This window comes from Ambystoma mexicanum, chromosome 2q, assembly GCF_040938575.1.
Source record: "Ambystoma mexicanum isolate Mex_15411 chromosome 2q, UKY_AmexF1_1, whole genome shotgun sequence".
Classification (NCBI taxonomy): domain Eukaryota; kingdom Metazoa; phylum Chordata; class Amphibia; order Caudata; family Ambystomatidae; genus Ambystoma; species Ambystoma mexicanum.
In genome coordinates, this window is record NC_090924.1 from 620,868,298 (window position 1) to 620,884,192 (window position 15,895).

A 15,895-nucleotide genomic window follows, 5' to 3' on the forward strand; every position below is an offset into this window, starting at 1 on the left:
AGAGAATACACGTCGTCCCATGAGTGGGAGCTGGACGAAAAGGAAACCCAACGGATTTTTGCCTTATGGGGCTATCCGCAAATCTGCCTTTTTGCCACCAGGGACAACCAGAAGTGCAGAAGGTTTGCCTCGAGGTACCCGTATCAATCACGGAGAAGCTTTCTGCGTGAATTGGACGGGAAAGTTCCTCTATGCCTCCACCCCTTCTCCCCCCCACCCCCCCATTCCCCTCATGGCGAGAGTACTTCGCATGATGAAGGAACCGCATTGTTCAATGATCCTAATTGCACCGGATTGGGCGCGGCAAGTCTGGTACTCGACTCTGAAGCATCTATCCAGTCGGCCCCAGATTCACCTCAAGGCGCATCAATATCTGTTGACACGACAGAACCACAAGGTCCTCCACCATGACCCGGGGAGTCTATCTCAAGGCATGGTTCCTGAGCAGCGCAAACTGATGAACCTTAAGCTACCATCAGAATGTTGGGATATCATCAGGGCCGCGAGAGCCCCGTCAACACAAGTTACCTACACCAGGAAGTGGACTCGATTTTCCAAGTGGTGCGAGAGATCGGCTATTGATCCTCTCTCGGTTGATCAAGTTCTACCCTACTTATTGTACTTGGCTAAGACAGGGCTTTCATTGTCCTCCATCAAGGGCCATCCGTCAGCCATTGCGGCGTACACAACCACTCCGGAGAATCAATCCTTGCTCTCTTTACCGGCGGTTAAAGTCTTCCTGAAAGGGCTGATGCATACTTCTCCTCCTACGCCAGTCCCGAAATGGAGCCTCAACACAGTCTTGACAGCCCTCATTGAACCTCCCTTCGAACCCATACATAGATGCGAAGTGAAGTTCTTGTCCTGGAAAACAGCCTTTCTGATAGCCATCACATAAGCCAGAAGGATCAGTGAGTTACAAGCTTTGTCGTCTGAACCTCTGTTTACTTTGTTCCAGAAGGACCGTGTTATCTTAAGGCCACATCCTAAGTTCCTTCCCAAGGTGCTTTCGGAGATGACACTCACTGAGCGCATTGTTTTACCAACCTTTTTCCAGAATCGCGCTTCTGAAGCGGAAAGAACATTACATTCTCTAGATGTTGGAAGTTTTACTTGCAGAGAACCAAGGAGTTCCGATCATCAAACCGACTGTTCATTGCTTTCTCTGGCTGTACCAAGGGACTGCATATCTCTAAACAAAGTCTGGCACGCTGGGTGTCATCTTGCATCACCCACTGCCATCAGATAAAAGGCGATCCTCTAACTAGACCGCCATCTGCGCACTCCACCAGAGGAAGGGCAGCGTCAACAGCATTCCACGCAGGGGTGTCCTTGAAGGATATATGCAGAGCCGACACGTGGAGCACTCTCCACACGTTCGCTAAAGACTACTGCCTGGCTGAAGATACCAACAAAGAAACTGCAGTTGGACAGGCAGTGCTGTGCCATCTCTTTGCATAAGGTAGGACCAGCCTCCCTTTCCCGTAGTATGTAACCGTGGTGTTGCTGCATGGTAGAGGTTTGAGCAGAAATGTTTTTCTGTATTTGCATATATATGATGGTGGCATGTTTTAACTGCTTGGTATTCTATTCAAGCATCTGAATCTATGAAAGATCCAATGCTGGAGAAGTCTTAGTTACTTACCTGTAACTGTATTTCTCCAGCATTGGTATCTTTCATAGATTCACATGCGCCCACCCGCCTCCCCTGAGAGGCTGCTCCTACGCTTTGCATCTATCATACTGTAGTCTCTATGGTTCAAAATCTGAAGATGGCTACCTTGGGCGGAACTTAAGCCCCACCACCTCATTATTATTTGTTGGTGTCATAAAGGACCAAAGTGAGGTGGAGGGACTACACAATAGAGTGGCTCATAGGCCATAATGGACTTTGTACATGCATTTCTATGTAACAATGTGTGTATTAAAACATTTTAATAATCATTTTTTATCACTGAGGATTCCCGGTCTGACGGGGAATAGTCAAGCATGTGAATCTATGAAAGATGCCAATGCTGGAGAAATACAGTTACAGGTAAGTAACTAAGACTTCTTTCGAGTTCAACCTTTTGTATGTAGAACATCCTTTGTGGTGGCCATTACTTCTGCAAGGAGCATGAGTGAGCTTCATGCCCTTTCTTAAGAACCGTATGTTGTCCTCCATAAAGTCATGGTCAACCTCCAGACTGCTGTCCTTCATTCCTAAGATTTGGCTGATTTTTTTTTTTTCTTCATTTAAATCAGATTGTTTTGCCAGTCCTCCGTCCTAGATCTTACGTTTGCTCAGCACTTTGTACAATCTGTCTGGCAAATACTATGAATTTCTACCTAGAAATAACCATTTCTTTCAGGAAATAGACCACCTGTTAATTACTAAGTGGACCTTCCCATGGGCGCAGTGTGAGTAAAGCTGCCATCTTGTATTTCTTAGGCTTACCAACTTATTGGTCTCCAGGTTCCTGAAAGACTGTGCTCATTCTACCAGATGCAAGTGCATCATTGGCTGTCTAGGAACTTGTCCCCATTGCATACATATGTAGGGCTGCCACTCATGCTTTTGTGAGGTGATATTCCTCGGATTTCTCATCTAGGAGGGTTGCTCTTTGGCCAGTAAGTACTCCAGCGGCCTGCTCTCCCACTTTTCTAACTGGTTGCAATAGCCTGCACTTCAGGCTGGGCAGGGGAAAACATCCCCAAAAGAAGGTGCTGTCCATTTTGGTTTGGACTCCGTACATGGGCATCCTCCCTGCCCCCATCTGTAAGTCATCAACTGACACCAGAGGTCTGTTTTTCTGCCTCCGTAGTTCGATGTGGGAAGTTCTTCTCTACCTTTTTGGGACATTCATTTTTCTTTTTGCGGTCTCTCTCCTCTCTGAGGGAGTATTAGATTCAGTTGGATATTTTGGTCAACATTGCCTCCTTCCCCCTGCTGGTCACTTTTATCACAGCAGCTTTTGCTTCATTAGTGCTGGAGATCAGAGAGCAGGAAGGCTGCTGCCGGTAAGTGCTTTTATAAATATTGGATTTATAATTGCAGTGGCTTTCGATTTGAGTCCTCAGGCTCCCAGAGGAGCCTGGGAAACGTAAAAAGAAAACCACAGCATTTATAAATACAACTGCGTTGGATTTGTAATTGCTGTGGTTTCCCAAGAAAATAAGCACTTACCAGCCGCAGCCTTCCTGCCTGCAATCTCCAACACTAATGAAGCAAAAGCTGCTGTAATAAAGTGACCAGCAGGTGGCTTTTGCTTCATTAGTGCCGCAAGGGCAGAGAGTAACACAAGCACAGCAGGCTCATCCATTTCACAAAACGGATGCCTCCTAGTGCTTGAAATTGTTTTTCCTAGTGCTCCAATTTTGTACTTGGTATAGATGGTTGCACCAAAACCATTGCGCAAAGCTTACACTTTAAATAAATGCAAGTGTCTGGAGCACCTACTGGGCAGTTGTATCTACCCACAAACGGTTGCAACCCCCAAAGATCTTCCCTTTGTTAAATCTTGCATTGTTTCAACTGTGAACACTTCTGTGACACCATGTGTGTAGCATACAAAACTATACAGAATTCAGTGAAAGGGTGGTTTGGGTGTTTTGTTTGTGTGTTTTTAACAGTAGTCTGTATCTGTTCCTCAAAAGCAGCAATCAAATGAAGTTGTTTTTAATATGACCACATACTATTTAAAGTACTGGTTTATAGTCTCCTGTATAAGTATTTCAATGATTTTTTTTCAATTGCAATATTGGTGTGGGATATAGGGCAGTGGAGTGAAAGTACAATTTCAGTATGGAGACTGAAATCCTGGCATCCTGGTGGGACAGCCCATCCTCAAGAACTGTAGTCCAATTCCTGAATTCACTGGTGGTTTCTTCTAAAGGTTTTAACACTAAAGAATTTCCTATGGCAGATTAAGTTGCTTACTTTAATATTGGAGCCCTCAGTAAAAGTATAATCACTTGCATTTGATCCTGCCAACCCTTCTGGAATGCTGTTACTACAGTTAAAATTGGCATATTGGTAAGGGAGTGTGATTTCAGCAGTCCATCAGAAAGGGCTTATTTAAAATTACTTCCTAATTGAGTGTCATGCGTCTTTATTCCACTTGCTGCTGTGGGTGCTATCTGAGCGTTGTCCTGAAAATCTGCAGGGTTTATTAGAAAATCTTGTTTCGATATGTCTTTGCTTGCCAGTAACATCTTACCACCGTACAATTCTTTGTTATAACCTTCAGGGTTATAGCATTTTAAACGAACATTTCATAATTGTTGGCTTTGTCTTGACACTAGGGTAATAAGCTATGAAGAAGGGAAAGCTGTAGCAGAATCGTGGAATGCAGCTTTCCTGGAGTCATCTGCTAAAGAGAATCAGGTATTTTTAACACTGTTAGATTGATTTTTCTTTAATTCCACACCTTAACAGCAGAGTGTCTGATCAGTAAAATTTGCATTATCGATGGACTAGAAGTTAGAACGGGATGAGGCCCGTAAATGGGGGAGTAAATATTAGGATATTTACTTGCTTCATAAGCTGACTTTCGAAGGGATTGTGTCCTCTGACGTATTCCTCATCTTAGATATCTCCTTCCAGCTCTGCTGGCCTCGGAAAATGTTTTCACTAGAGGGCGCTGCGCGTCGACGTCCTCCGAGTCGATGTCCCTCGACAGCCGCCGTATTGACGCCGACGTCATCCTGGCTATAAAGGCCGCGCGCAGCGCACGTTGCTCAGTTCCGTTTTTCCGCGCTTACTCAGTGCCTCGGAATACCGTTGCTCAGTTTTGTCAGTTAAACCTATTTACCTCGAGTTATTCGATCCGTACTCGATGGCTTCTTCGACGGAACCGACAACTCCTCGATCCGGCTTCAAAAAATGCCGAGATTGTGGGAAAAAGATGTCGCTGACTGACCCTCAGAGTTTGTCTGTGGTGTTTTGGAGCTGAACGCCATTGTTCGGAGTGCGAGGACTGTATGTCCATGACAGCTAAGGCCCTGAAGGAGCGTAGGGGGAAGCTGGAGAAAGGTAAGACTTTTAAAGCTTCTTCCTCGACAAAGTCGAGACATTCGTCTCCTCGTCACCATTCGCGCTCCAGATCTCGGAGTGGGTCTCATCACTCCTCGAGATCGAAGCACTCGAAGAGGAGACGTCAAAGATCTCCTTCTCCGTCTTCCTCTTCCTGTTTCGCCAAAGAGAATCCCGTGCCCCACGAAACATAGTTCCCGGGCTGAATGGGAGGAATTCCGCAAAAATATGATGAGCTTCTTCGAGAAAGCGGCCTCGACCCCCTCGAAGACTGCCGAGAGCGATGCTGTGGTCGAAAGACCCGAAGGTCAAAAACGCCGCGAGTCGCAGTACCCGGCAAAGGAAACCTCTCAAGCGCGTCACGAACCCTCGAGTAGGACTATGACCTCCAAACCTTCCTTGAAGGTTCCGTCGACAAAGGTTCCGTCGACGTCGAGGTCGATGTCTTCGACGCCGTTGTCGAAGAGACCTTCGACACACGAGTCTGTCGACTCGACGCCAGCTTCGACACCGGTGTCGACGCCAAGAAAAGTCACGGTTACGACACACCCAGTGACTATCCCCAGGTCCTCGACGTCGATGGCTTCGAGATTGTCGAGCAGAATTCCAATTCTGTCGAGGTCTTCGCCTTTCTTTTCGACGCCACGCTCGAAGCCTTCGGCTTCGACGACATCGATGTTTTCGAGGCCGATTATGACAAGTTCGGCACCCTCTGCTTTGGAAATGGGGTTTACACCCTTTATGAGTTCAGAACAATTGAGAACTTTGTCCTCAATTATGGAAGAGGGTGAATTGTCTGAACAGGAAGACACATTTGAGTTGCAGGGACCTGTAACCCCAATTAAAGAGGAATTTCCCTCTGAAGAACGCAGGTTAAAGGATCTTCATGATTCCTTACATGAGGCAAGTGGGTTAGACCCCTCCCCTGAGGTGGAGTTTGCTAGGCCAGACCCGGGGGAACATGCTGAAACCCCCTACAGAGCCTTAATGGCCAGGATCACAGAGTTTATGGGGTGGTCTGCACCCTCACAATCTTTCCAACAAGATGACCTCACGGATATTCTTGATAAAGGCCCACAGGAGGATCCTGTGGTGCTGCCTTTTCATAAAGCTCTTCAGAGGAAGATATGACAAACTGGGAAACCCCAGATGTCGTACCGGCAGTAAATAAAAAACTGTCTACAAAGTACAGGGTATCCTCTACAGACCCGGAATTTTTGTCTAAACATCCATCCCCAGAAAGTCTGGTGGCACAGGCAGCATCCTCTACCAATGTCAAGACAGCTTATCCTACCGTCCCACAGGACAGGGACGATAAAAAATATGATACTATGGCAAAGAACGTTTTTTCGGCATGTAGCATGGCGTTAAAATCTGTTAATGCTACTTGCACCCTTGCTAGATTCAGCCAGACACTTTGGGAGTGTGCTTCTACAGCGGCTGACTGCATCCCGGAGGGAGAAGAAAGGGATGCGTTCCTGAATATTATACAGGACGGTAAAGACGCTATGTGCGAATCCCTCCAGACGGGCATTGATTCGGCTGACCGTATCAGCAGAGCAATGGCGGCAAGTACGACAACCAGGAGATTCGCTTGGTTGAGAGTCTGGTTTTGCCCCAGATGTGCAAGCCAGGCTCTTGAACATGCCATTCGATGGCTCTTCTTTGTTCGGGAAAAAGGCGGATGACAGTTTAGAGAAACTGCAAACTTCAAAGGCAGCAGCAAAATCCCTAGGCGCTGCAATCCGTCGGACACCTTTTCGTCCCACAGGAACCTCTGCGAGGGGCAAGTCCTTTCGCTTCTACTCCGCATTCAGAAGAGGTAGAGGACGACCGGCTCAAAGGGGACAAAGAAGAACTACCCGAGGTGGACGGGGTAGATATTCAAAAGCCGCAGCAACAGCAGGTGCCACTTTACCATCTGCATCAGCCGCCCCAAAACCACTCTGAGGACTTCCCTCACAGGACACCTGTAGGAGGCAGGTTGACTCAACATCTGGTGGAATGGCAGGCTATCACGTCAGATGCTTGGGCATTGGAGACAGTTGCCCAAGGTTACTGCCTACCTTTACTACGTATACCTCAGTCATCCACCGGGGATCAGCTCTCAGAAAGCTCCAGATCCGCTCCTCTTGCAGGAATTTTTGGACCTGCTAGAGAAAGGTGCCATAGAACCGGTACCTGTAGCGGAGAGGAACAAAGGCTGGTATTCCCCTTACTTTCACATTTCAAAGAAAGACGGAGGACTGAGACCCATCTTGGACTTGCGAGAATTGAACAAATTCCTCAGGAAAGACAAATTCAAGATGGTCACTCTTTCTCAGATCCTCCATGCCCTTCAGTTCTAGGACTGGTTGGTATCTCTGGACCTTCAGGACGCTTATTTCCATGTCCCTATCCATCTCAAACACAGGAAATACCTGAGGTTCGCAATTGGCAACTCTCACTATCAATTTCGAGTGCTGCCATTTGGGCTGACCTCCGCCCCGAGGGTCTTCACCAAGTTAATGTCGGTAGTGGCGGCAAGTCGAAGGAGGGAAGGGATTCACGTCTACCCCTACCTGGACGATTGGTTGATCAGGGCTGTTTCTTCGGAACAAGCTCAGATCCAGCTAAATCACGTGTGCCACTCCCTTCACAGACTGGGCTTCTTTAAATTGAGGGAGAAGTCACAAATGATACCATCGCAGAGACTCCAGTTCATAGGAGTGATCCTGGACACTTCCCTGGGAAAAGCCTCGCCACCAGAGGTGAGAGCTCAAGATATTCTACAGATGGTTACCAAGTTCAAACATGCCCAACGTCTCCCAGCCTTCGACTTTTTGAGGTTGCTAGGCCTCATGGCATCCTGCATTTTCCTAGTGCCAGAGGTTCGCCTGAGAATGAGATCCCTCCAGTGGGCACTGAGGACTCAGTGGTCACAATTCTCAGGGAGAATGACAGATCTTCTTCAGGTTCCCGACAGGGTGGCTCGAGACCTTCAGTGGTGGGCCTGTCAGGAGAACATTCTGAAAGGAGAACAATTTTGGCAACCCTGGCCGGAGATAACAGTAGTCACGGATGCCTCACTCGCGGGGTGGGGAGCCCACGCCAACAACTTGACCATCAGCGGTCGTTGGTCTCCATAGGAGTCCAGACTACATATCAACCTGTTAGAGCTGAGAGCCATCAGACTTGCACTGAAGGCGTTCCTGCCAGCTGTACAAGGGAAAAACGTCCTGATAATGACGGACAACACGGTGGCCATGCACTACCTCAACAAAAGAGGAGGCGTAGGATCACTGCCCCTGTGCAGAGAGGCAATGCAGCTCTGGTTTTGGGCAATCCAAGAAGGAATCTCTCTATCGGCAGTTCACCTTGCCGGAGAGAAGAACTTGACAGCGGACGCTCTGAGCAGGCAGAGCACAGTCTCCCACGAGTGGGAGCTAGCTCAGGAAGTCCTTCAAGAGATCTTCGCCCTTTGGGGAACCCCTCAGGTAGACCTGTTCGCCACCAGCCTCAACAGGAAGTGCGATCTGTTCTGCTCAAGGGAATTTCCCCCGAGAGGAGCTCTGGGAGACGCGTTCATAGTGGACTGGGAGTTTCCGCTTCTGTACGCGTTCCCACTGGTCCCTGTCATTCCTCAAATGATCAGGAGGTTGAGAAGATTTCGGGGAACCATGATCCTAATTGCCCCGGATTGGGCCAGGAGAACGTGGTACCCGGACCTTGGCTTCTGAAAGGCTGAGGTACAAGGATTGGGACCTCCCTGATGATGATATGGAGGTGTTGCTTTCGGCAAGGAGACCAGCAACAAAGTCTTTATACCGCTGCCGTTGGAACAGATTTTTCAGCTGGTGTAGAGAACCGAATATCGACCCTTTTTCATGTGGTACACCAATGGTTTTGTCCTTCCTACTATATTTGGCAAATTCAGGCCTTCAAGTTGGCACCATTAAGGGCTATCTCGCAGCGCTATCCATCTTTAAGCGCACTGCGGAAGAACCATCCTTTTTCAAGTTACCCTTGGTAATACAATTTCTAAAGGGGTTAACCAATGTTTATCCCCCAAGACCATTCCAAGTTCCTGTATGGGATTTAAACTTAGTCCTAACTTTCCTGATGGGCACACCTTTCGAACCACTCCATTCTTGTTCGTTACGATTCCTTACCCTTAAAACTGTTTATTAATAGCACTTGCATCTGCTAGAAGGGTGAGTGAATTACAAGCTCTTTCTTGTAAACCCCCTCACACTATCTTTCACAAAGACAAAGTTGTCCTGCAAGTGAAGCCTAATTTCCTCCCAAAGGTGGTTTCTGAATTTCATATCACTCAGAAGATTACCCTACCATCTTTCTATCCTCCTCACCCGGGGAAAGAGGAAGAGAGGTTATACAGGCTATACCCTAGAAGGGCTTTAAGTTTTTACATCAGTAGACTAGCCAGGATAAGACAGGCACACCAGCTGTTTGTAGGTTACACAGGTCACAAGCTGGGGTTACCAATAACTAAGCAGACCATTTCCAGATGGATCAATCTAGCCATTCTGGAATGTTATAAACTGGCAGGAAAAGAGCCCCCTCAAAACTTTAGGGCTCATTCGACCAGCGGTATTGCAGCTTCATCGGCCCTCAAGAGGTGTGCCGGTTAAAGACATCTGTGCGGCCGCTACATGGTCGTCTGTCCATACCTTTACACGATTTTACAACTTGGATTCCTCCTCCAGTCAAGAGACTAAGTTTGGAAGGGCTGTACTGCATTTTATTCATCAATAGAAGACAGCATGAAGTCAGTACTCCCTCCTCCAATAATAGAATACTGCTATGGGAGCCTATCTAAGATGAGGAATACGTCGGAGGACACAATCCCTTCGAAGAACAAGTTACTTCTTACCTTGTAATGTTCTTTCGACGGGATGTTCCTCCGACGTATTCCTCATCGACCCTCCCATCCATCCCCGCAGTTCTACTTCCCTTGTTGTTGCAGCTTATGCTCCTTCAGGGTGATTAGTTTAGTCCAGAAAGCATTATTGTGGGCTACAAAATGGAACTGAGCAACGGGCGCTGCGCGCTGCCTTTATTGCCAGGATGACGTTGGCGTCGATACGGCGGCTGTCGAGGGACATTGACTCGGAGGACGTCGCAGCGCCCTCTAGTGAAAAATTTTTCCAAGGCCAGCAGAGCTGGAAGGAGATATCTAAGATGAGGAATACGTCGGAGGAACATCCCGTCGAAAGAACGTTACAAGGTAAGAAGTAACTTGTTGTTCTCTCAAAAACAAAGTTCTGTCATCCGCATCAGATCTTCATTAATAATAGTTGTTTCGGGAAATACTGACATTTTAGACTTTATTTTTATTTTCAGCAAGGCTTAATCCAAAGCCTGACTGGATGTTTTTTGTGCCCAGATTTAGGGTTCCTAAGGTAGCGAAACGCCCATAATGTCCCATTCGCTCCTGCGTGTAACTCTGCCCCTGGGCATTACCTGACTTGATAATGCCCCGCTCAGTCTGGGTTTATTGCTTAATTAAGGGCTGATTCAATGAATTTGGGAAATGTATGATATGTTTATTGATATTACCTCAGCTCATGTCAGAAAAGACGACCAAGTAAAGCTTGCAAACATCCATTTGGGTAAAAGTACATGGATGCGAGATAGGGAAGTGAAATCTTCTGTAACTGTGCTTTTCCCCTCCTATACCCTTATTGCCATCTTCTTAATTTTCTTTTTTGAGGCCACATGAGTTGCCGCACTCTCAAAGCTGACCTGCCGAATGTTGAATCCCGAATTTACATTAAATTCCCCCAGAAGTATAACCTCATTCGCAGCAAATGCACAGCTGCATGGAAGTGCCATACAGAAAATGATAGTGTTTGGGGCATGAAGTGCTGCTAGGGTAGTGCCTCTGGCATTCTAATTTCCCTTGAGAGATTCCCATTTTTTTAATCAGAGAATTTAATACCCGGAAATGTAAAGAATAAACTGATCTATCTTGCAACATGGATTCTTTCAAAAGATGCTCCGATAACTGGCAGTCGGTCAAAGCCGGACAGGTTGCAACAAGTAAACCTTACCATAAGCAACACTAGATTTCTTGGCAAACTTTATAAGTAGTATGAGCCACAGTGTCAGACTAACGTTTAATGCAAACCATCCCCTTTTTTTACTTTTCCAAAAATAATTGCCAAAGAATCTCCCCAAATTAAAAGCAATGTATCACTGAATGTCCATTCTGTGCCGAAATGCCAACCAGCAATTCTATTTTATTTTTTAACCAACCGAAAACTTGTTTTATTAGATGTTTGTTTGATATTTCATTCCTATATTGAGAAGCCTTACAAGTCAAGTTGCATTGCAATATTACAGTGAACATTCTTATGAACCACGTTAACCAACAAGAAAATGCAATGCAGTTGAAATAAGCATCAATACCGCAACAATATATTCTGATGTTCTGCAACTTTATTGGAAGCACAAGGCTCCTGGTCTTGTTACTGGTGACGGGCAATGATGGCCAGTAAATAACAATTTTCAAAGATCATTAGTCAGACCGATTAGTCACAGCGGTTATTCTTAAATTGAAGACCTGGTATTCAAATTTGTCCGCATTTAAACAGACGTTTTGTGCAAAATCTGTAAATAAATTCAGTTCTCCTGCATCTGTCAGACAGGCCAACCAGATTTTGTTTAGAAGTGTGCCTGAAATTATCTGAATACTTGTCAATTGATAGAATCAAAATGTATGCAGGCGAAATGTATTGCCCTTATTTTTTTCGTCCTCTAACTTTTGACTTCAGACCACTTCAGTACACTTGCATAATGCCTGCACATAGGCATGGGCACAGCCCAAGGACTTGACAGAAATGCAAGAACAATGCTACCTTGTTGGACATGCTTTACAATTGTAGAAGATCTGTCTAAGCTTTGTGTGCTGCAGGCTAATTGTAAATGTTATGATGTCGCAAAAAAGTTCCAAGAGATTGGCACTCTTCTGTTTGTTCTCATGTAACAAATCATGTAGCAAAAAACAAACATTTCTTGGATGCTATTTGAGCCTCCTTTGCATTACATCTTGTGATTCGTAACCGTTCATTTATTACAATGATTTAACTTGAACCATATTGTTTAAAGAGTATATTAGATTAATGGATTACAACAGATTGTTTACGTAATGTTTGTTATTGTACATCTTTACTACCTCCTAATTGAATCCTATACATCACTAGTGTTCACTGGAAATGAGCCTACATGTGCTCGAAGCGTAGCTCTGCATCAGGCTCTAGTACATCATACAAGTTGAGTAGTGAAAACAATTTTAGTTGATCAAACATAAAACAAGAAAATATCCAACAAAAATAAACTCGGAAGCACACATGTTAATTCACGTGCTAAATAGATGTTCATTTGTTAAGATGCCCAAAACAGAATTTCCACAAACGAAACACAAGAAATAACAGTAAGGACTGCAAAGCAAAATAAGAGAAGGAGATGGGGGTATAAACAAAAAGACCAGAAACAAGAAGATTGGTAATTGTAGATCATGACTGTGGCAATAAGACCCGAGGCGGCGGGCCAATACCGCCACAGGTAATGCCCGGGGCCGTAGTTAACAAAGCCCCCCGGGCATTGCCTGCGGCGGTATTGGTCCGCTGCCGAGAGTTTTATTGCCATTAGTACCCCGGCCCGTTGGATCGGGGTGCTAATGGCATTTTTTTCTGTTCCGGAACACGTTTCGGAACAGAAAAAAAAAATGGCCACCGCCATGGAAAGGGAAAACGTTTTCCCTTTCCATAGCACCCATCGGGAGCGGATGCACTGGGAACAGAAGTGTCCAAGATCAGAAGAAGAAAGTAGGGAAAGTGGTGTCAGGAGGGGATGGGGAGGAAGAAAAAAAATACGTACCGCGGTCTCCGGCGGGGTCGATGGAAGCCGTGTGAAGGCTTGGAGCGGGGATGGCCCTGCTCCGACCCCTGCCGGAGACCGTGAGATAGAAGGTAAGTTGGGTGTGGAGGGAGGAAAGGCTTAGGGGGGGGGGGACAAAATCTTAGAGTCCCCGGTGGGGGGGCGAAGGAAGCCTCCAGCCATGGGGAGGCTCGGAGCGGGGATTGCCCCGTTTCGAGCCTCCTCATTGGCTGAGGGGCTGCAACGCCCCTCGCCGGGAACAGAGTAGCCGGCACGCACGGCGTGGTCTGGAATACCGTGTGGTATGGCTCGCAAATGAGCCAATCACCACACAGTATTCCTGTTCACCCGCGCGTGCCGGGTACTAATTATCGTTAATTATAGATCATTACTTATCTTGTAAGCACAAATCAATAAAATATAACCAATTTCTCAAGTGACAATCAAATTGATAAAAGATGCAGTAGTACTAGTTTAGTTCATTCCTACATTGTCAAAATAAGTTGGACAAAAAAGGGGGGCGCAATGGACGTACTTTAATTTAGTATTCTAAGGTAAGAATTATTACCAATATGCCCCCAATGTATGTCATGCAGTGAAAGCCCCACTAAAACTTTAAGGCAAGTTATTCGGGTGTGCAAGACTACTAGTCTGATGGGCACTACTAGTCTATGGTACCAAAATAAACTCTGGTGTTGAGTGGTAGATATGTTTATATTTAAAAGCACTAATATAACAAATACCTTGAAGACAACCTTTAATACACAATTGAAATGTCGACCCTTATTTGCCTGAAATAGGTCTGTTTAAAAAACATTCTAACAAGGATGGCAGTTCTAACAATGCAAAACCTTTAAGCTGAGCTTATTTAGCTGGGAAATGGATGTAAAAAGTCAAGGCATTGGACAACCTTTACACATTAGGTGGCCAAAAATGATTTGGTGGCCTGTAGGCAAGGAGCAGCTATGTGTTTTTGTCATTATGGAGGTGGGGCCAACTCCCCTGTAACACCACCCCCCCGCCCTTCCACCACCATGTTAAAGGTGTACAGTGCCCAGGAATGCTTGTCAAGTCTTTACAGTTCTGAAGTATGGGGCCATGGCAATATTAAAAGGCTTGTGACTAATGTACATCTATTTTCTTTTAACCCTTTAAATGCCAGCGACGAGCCGGCTCGTCGGTAAAAACCGCTCCAGGTTGCCACCGACGAGCCGGCTCGTCGGTGGCACTTAAGGGGTTAATGAGGGGGGAAATGTTGGTGGGTTTGGGCGGTAAATACCGCGATTTAAAAAAAAAAAACATTGGCACTGGGGGTGGAACATCCATGGCACTTAAGAGGTTAAGAAGCTTCTGTCTTCTCTGAAGTGTTACATCCAACATTCCCTTATGACTTGTAGCTGGTTACAGGGGCATTGTTCGTGGGGCCCGGCTCATCCCCTTTTGTATTTGATTGAGCTGTGTCAGTGCTCATGTCCAAAAGCCTAGACTCCTTGACATTATATACACCCCAAGAACAGCCAGCTGGAAGTGGCATAATTGTATTTGAGTATATACATGATTGGACTTGGACATCCTATAGTTTCCATAGAGGATTGATCACCATATAAATTGCAGAGAGAATAAAGCATTTTCAGAATCGCAGTGTACTAACTTGCTAACCCATAGGCTAGTATCGGAGATCTTCAGTACTTCCAGGCAACTCTCCTCCCCTCTATTACTTTAAGTAAATGGCTGCAATGTTTTGTACAATGGCTCAATGTAATGATACAAATGTAACCACTATTGGATTGATTGTGAAACAATGTGATTTTCATTTAACAATTAATGTTTTATAAAAAAAGATTATACTCATTTTTAGGATGGTTTTAATTCATCAACCTATGTATTTTGTCTTCTATGGGCGATCCTTAAACTAATTTTAAATTGGTAGGTTGAGAATGTTGTGAATCTTAATTTTTCGCTTCACGATGGGGCTGCACACACCTCAGGAAGGCCCTCCGCCGTAGACGGTGGGCGGTTTTTGTCTGGGCCAAGCCGAATCCTCTTCTCTTCCTCACGACCACAGAGCAGGACAACCTCGTCGCTAGTGTTAAGATTGGCAGCTGGACACGGATTGGACATGTTGCTCTCTTCACTTGAATATAGTAATAATATAAAGTCATAACTGCCTGATATGCTGTAGCAGAGCAACGCCTCCTCCACGTCCTACAACAAAACGCTGCAAATGGCGCTGATCAGACAAACAAGCAGCCGTTGAGCACAGGAGCAGAGTGGCGCAGCGGAAGCGTGCTGGGCCCATAACCCAGAGGTCGATGGATCGAAACCATCCTCTGCTAAGCTGTTTATTTAACAGAACACGTTTTTGGCAACGTTTTCATTGTGTAATTTCACACCGTCTTTTCTCTTTCTCTAAATGCAAAATCAAATCATTTAAATTCCTGCCCGTAGATGCTAGAAATTGGATTCATTACCAACTTTTCATCTCTTGATACTGCTTGGGTGCTGCATCTTACCAGGGGAGCTGACTTATGAATTTGGGGGGGGGGGACAAATACAGGAAGTGACATCACTGGCAGTTATATGACTGCAAATTTGCATGAAGTCGCCAGCTTGGTGCAATGGCGTGCGTGGGGGGCGGGTGTTGGCGCACGTAGCGCAGAACAGTGGAAACATTGGCTACTAGATCACATTGTGTTGGGCCCTCTGGTTGCTAGCCAGATACTACCCAAATCCACACTCAGACTATGCCAGCCTGGCTAATACTCATGTTCCCCTTTTGCATTATGCCTGACTGCACACCATGCAGTAGAAATAGCTATATCCCATTCAGTAATAGACTCGCTAAGCTTGCCTGTCCTAGACATCACCCCATTCCTTGCCCTACACCCTTTCTACCTTCCCTACCTCCTTTCTCCCACAGCGCATCCATAGACCCTATTACTAAAACGAGCGTTACTTTAGGTAATACCCCACTCAGCCTCGTTACAGATGACCACTCTG

The 15,895-nt window shown here is 45.9% G+C and overlaps 1 protein-coding gene across 1 annotated transcript in view; it reads left to right on the top strand.

The window, feature by feature from the left end:
* Positions 1–15,895, top strand: part of RHEB (Ras homolog, mTORC1 binding) — a 306,526-nt gene that overhangs the window by 262,700 nt on the left and 27,931 nt on the right. The window contains exon 7 of the mRNA XM_069647778.1: positions 4,285–4,366. Coding sequence (XP_069503879.1) covers positions 4,285–4,366 — 82 coding nt within the window. The remainder of the gene's footprint in view (positions 1–4,284; positions 4,367–15,895) is intronic.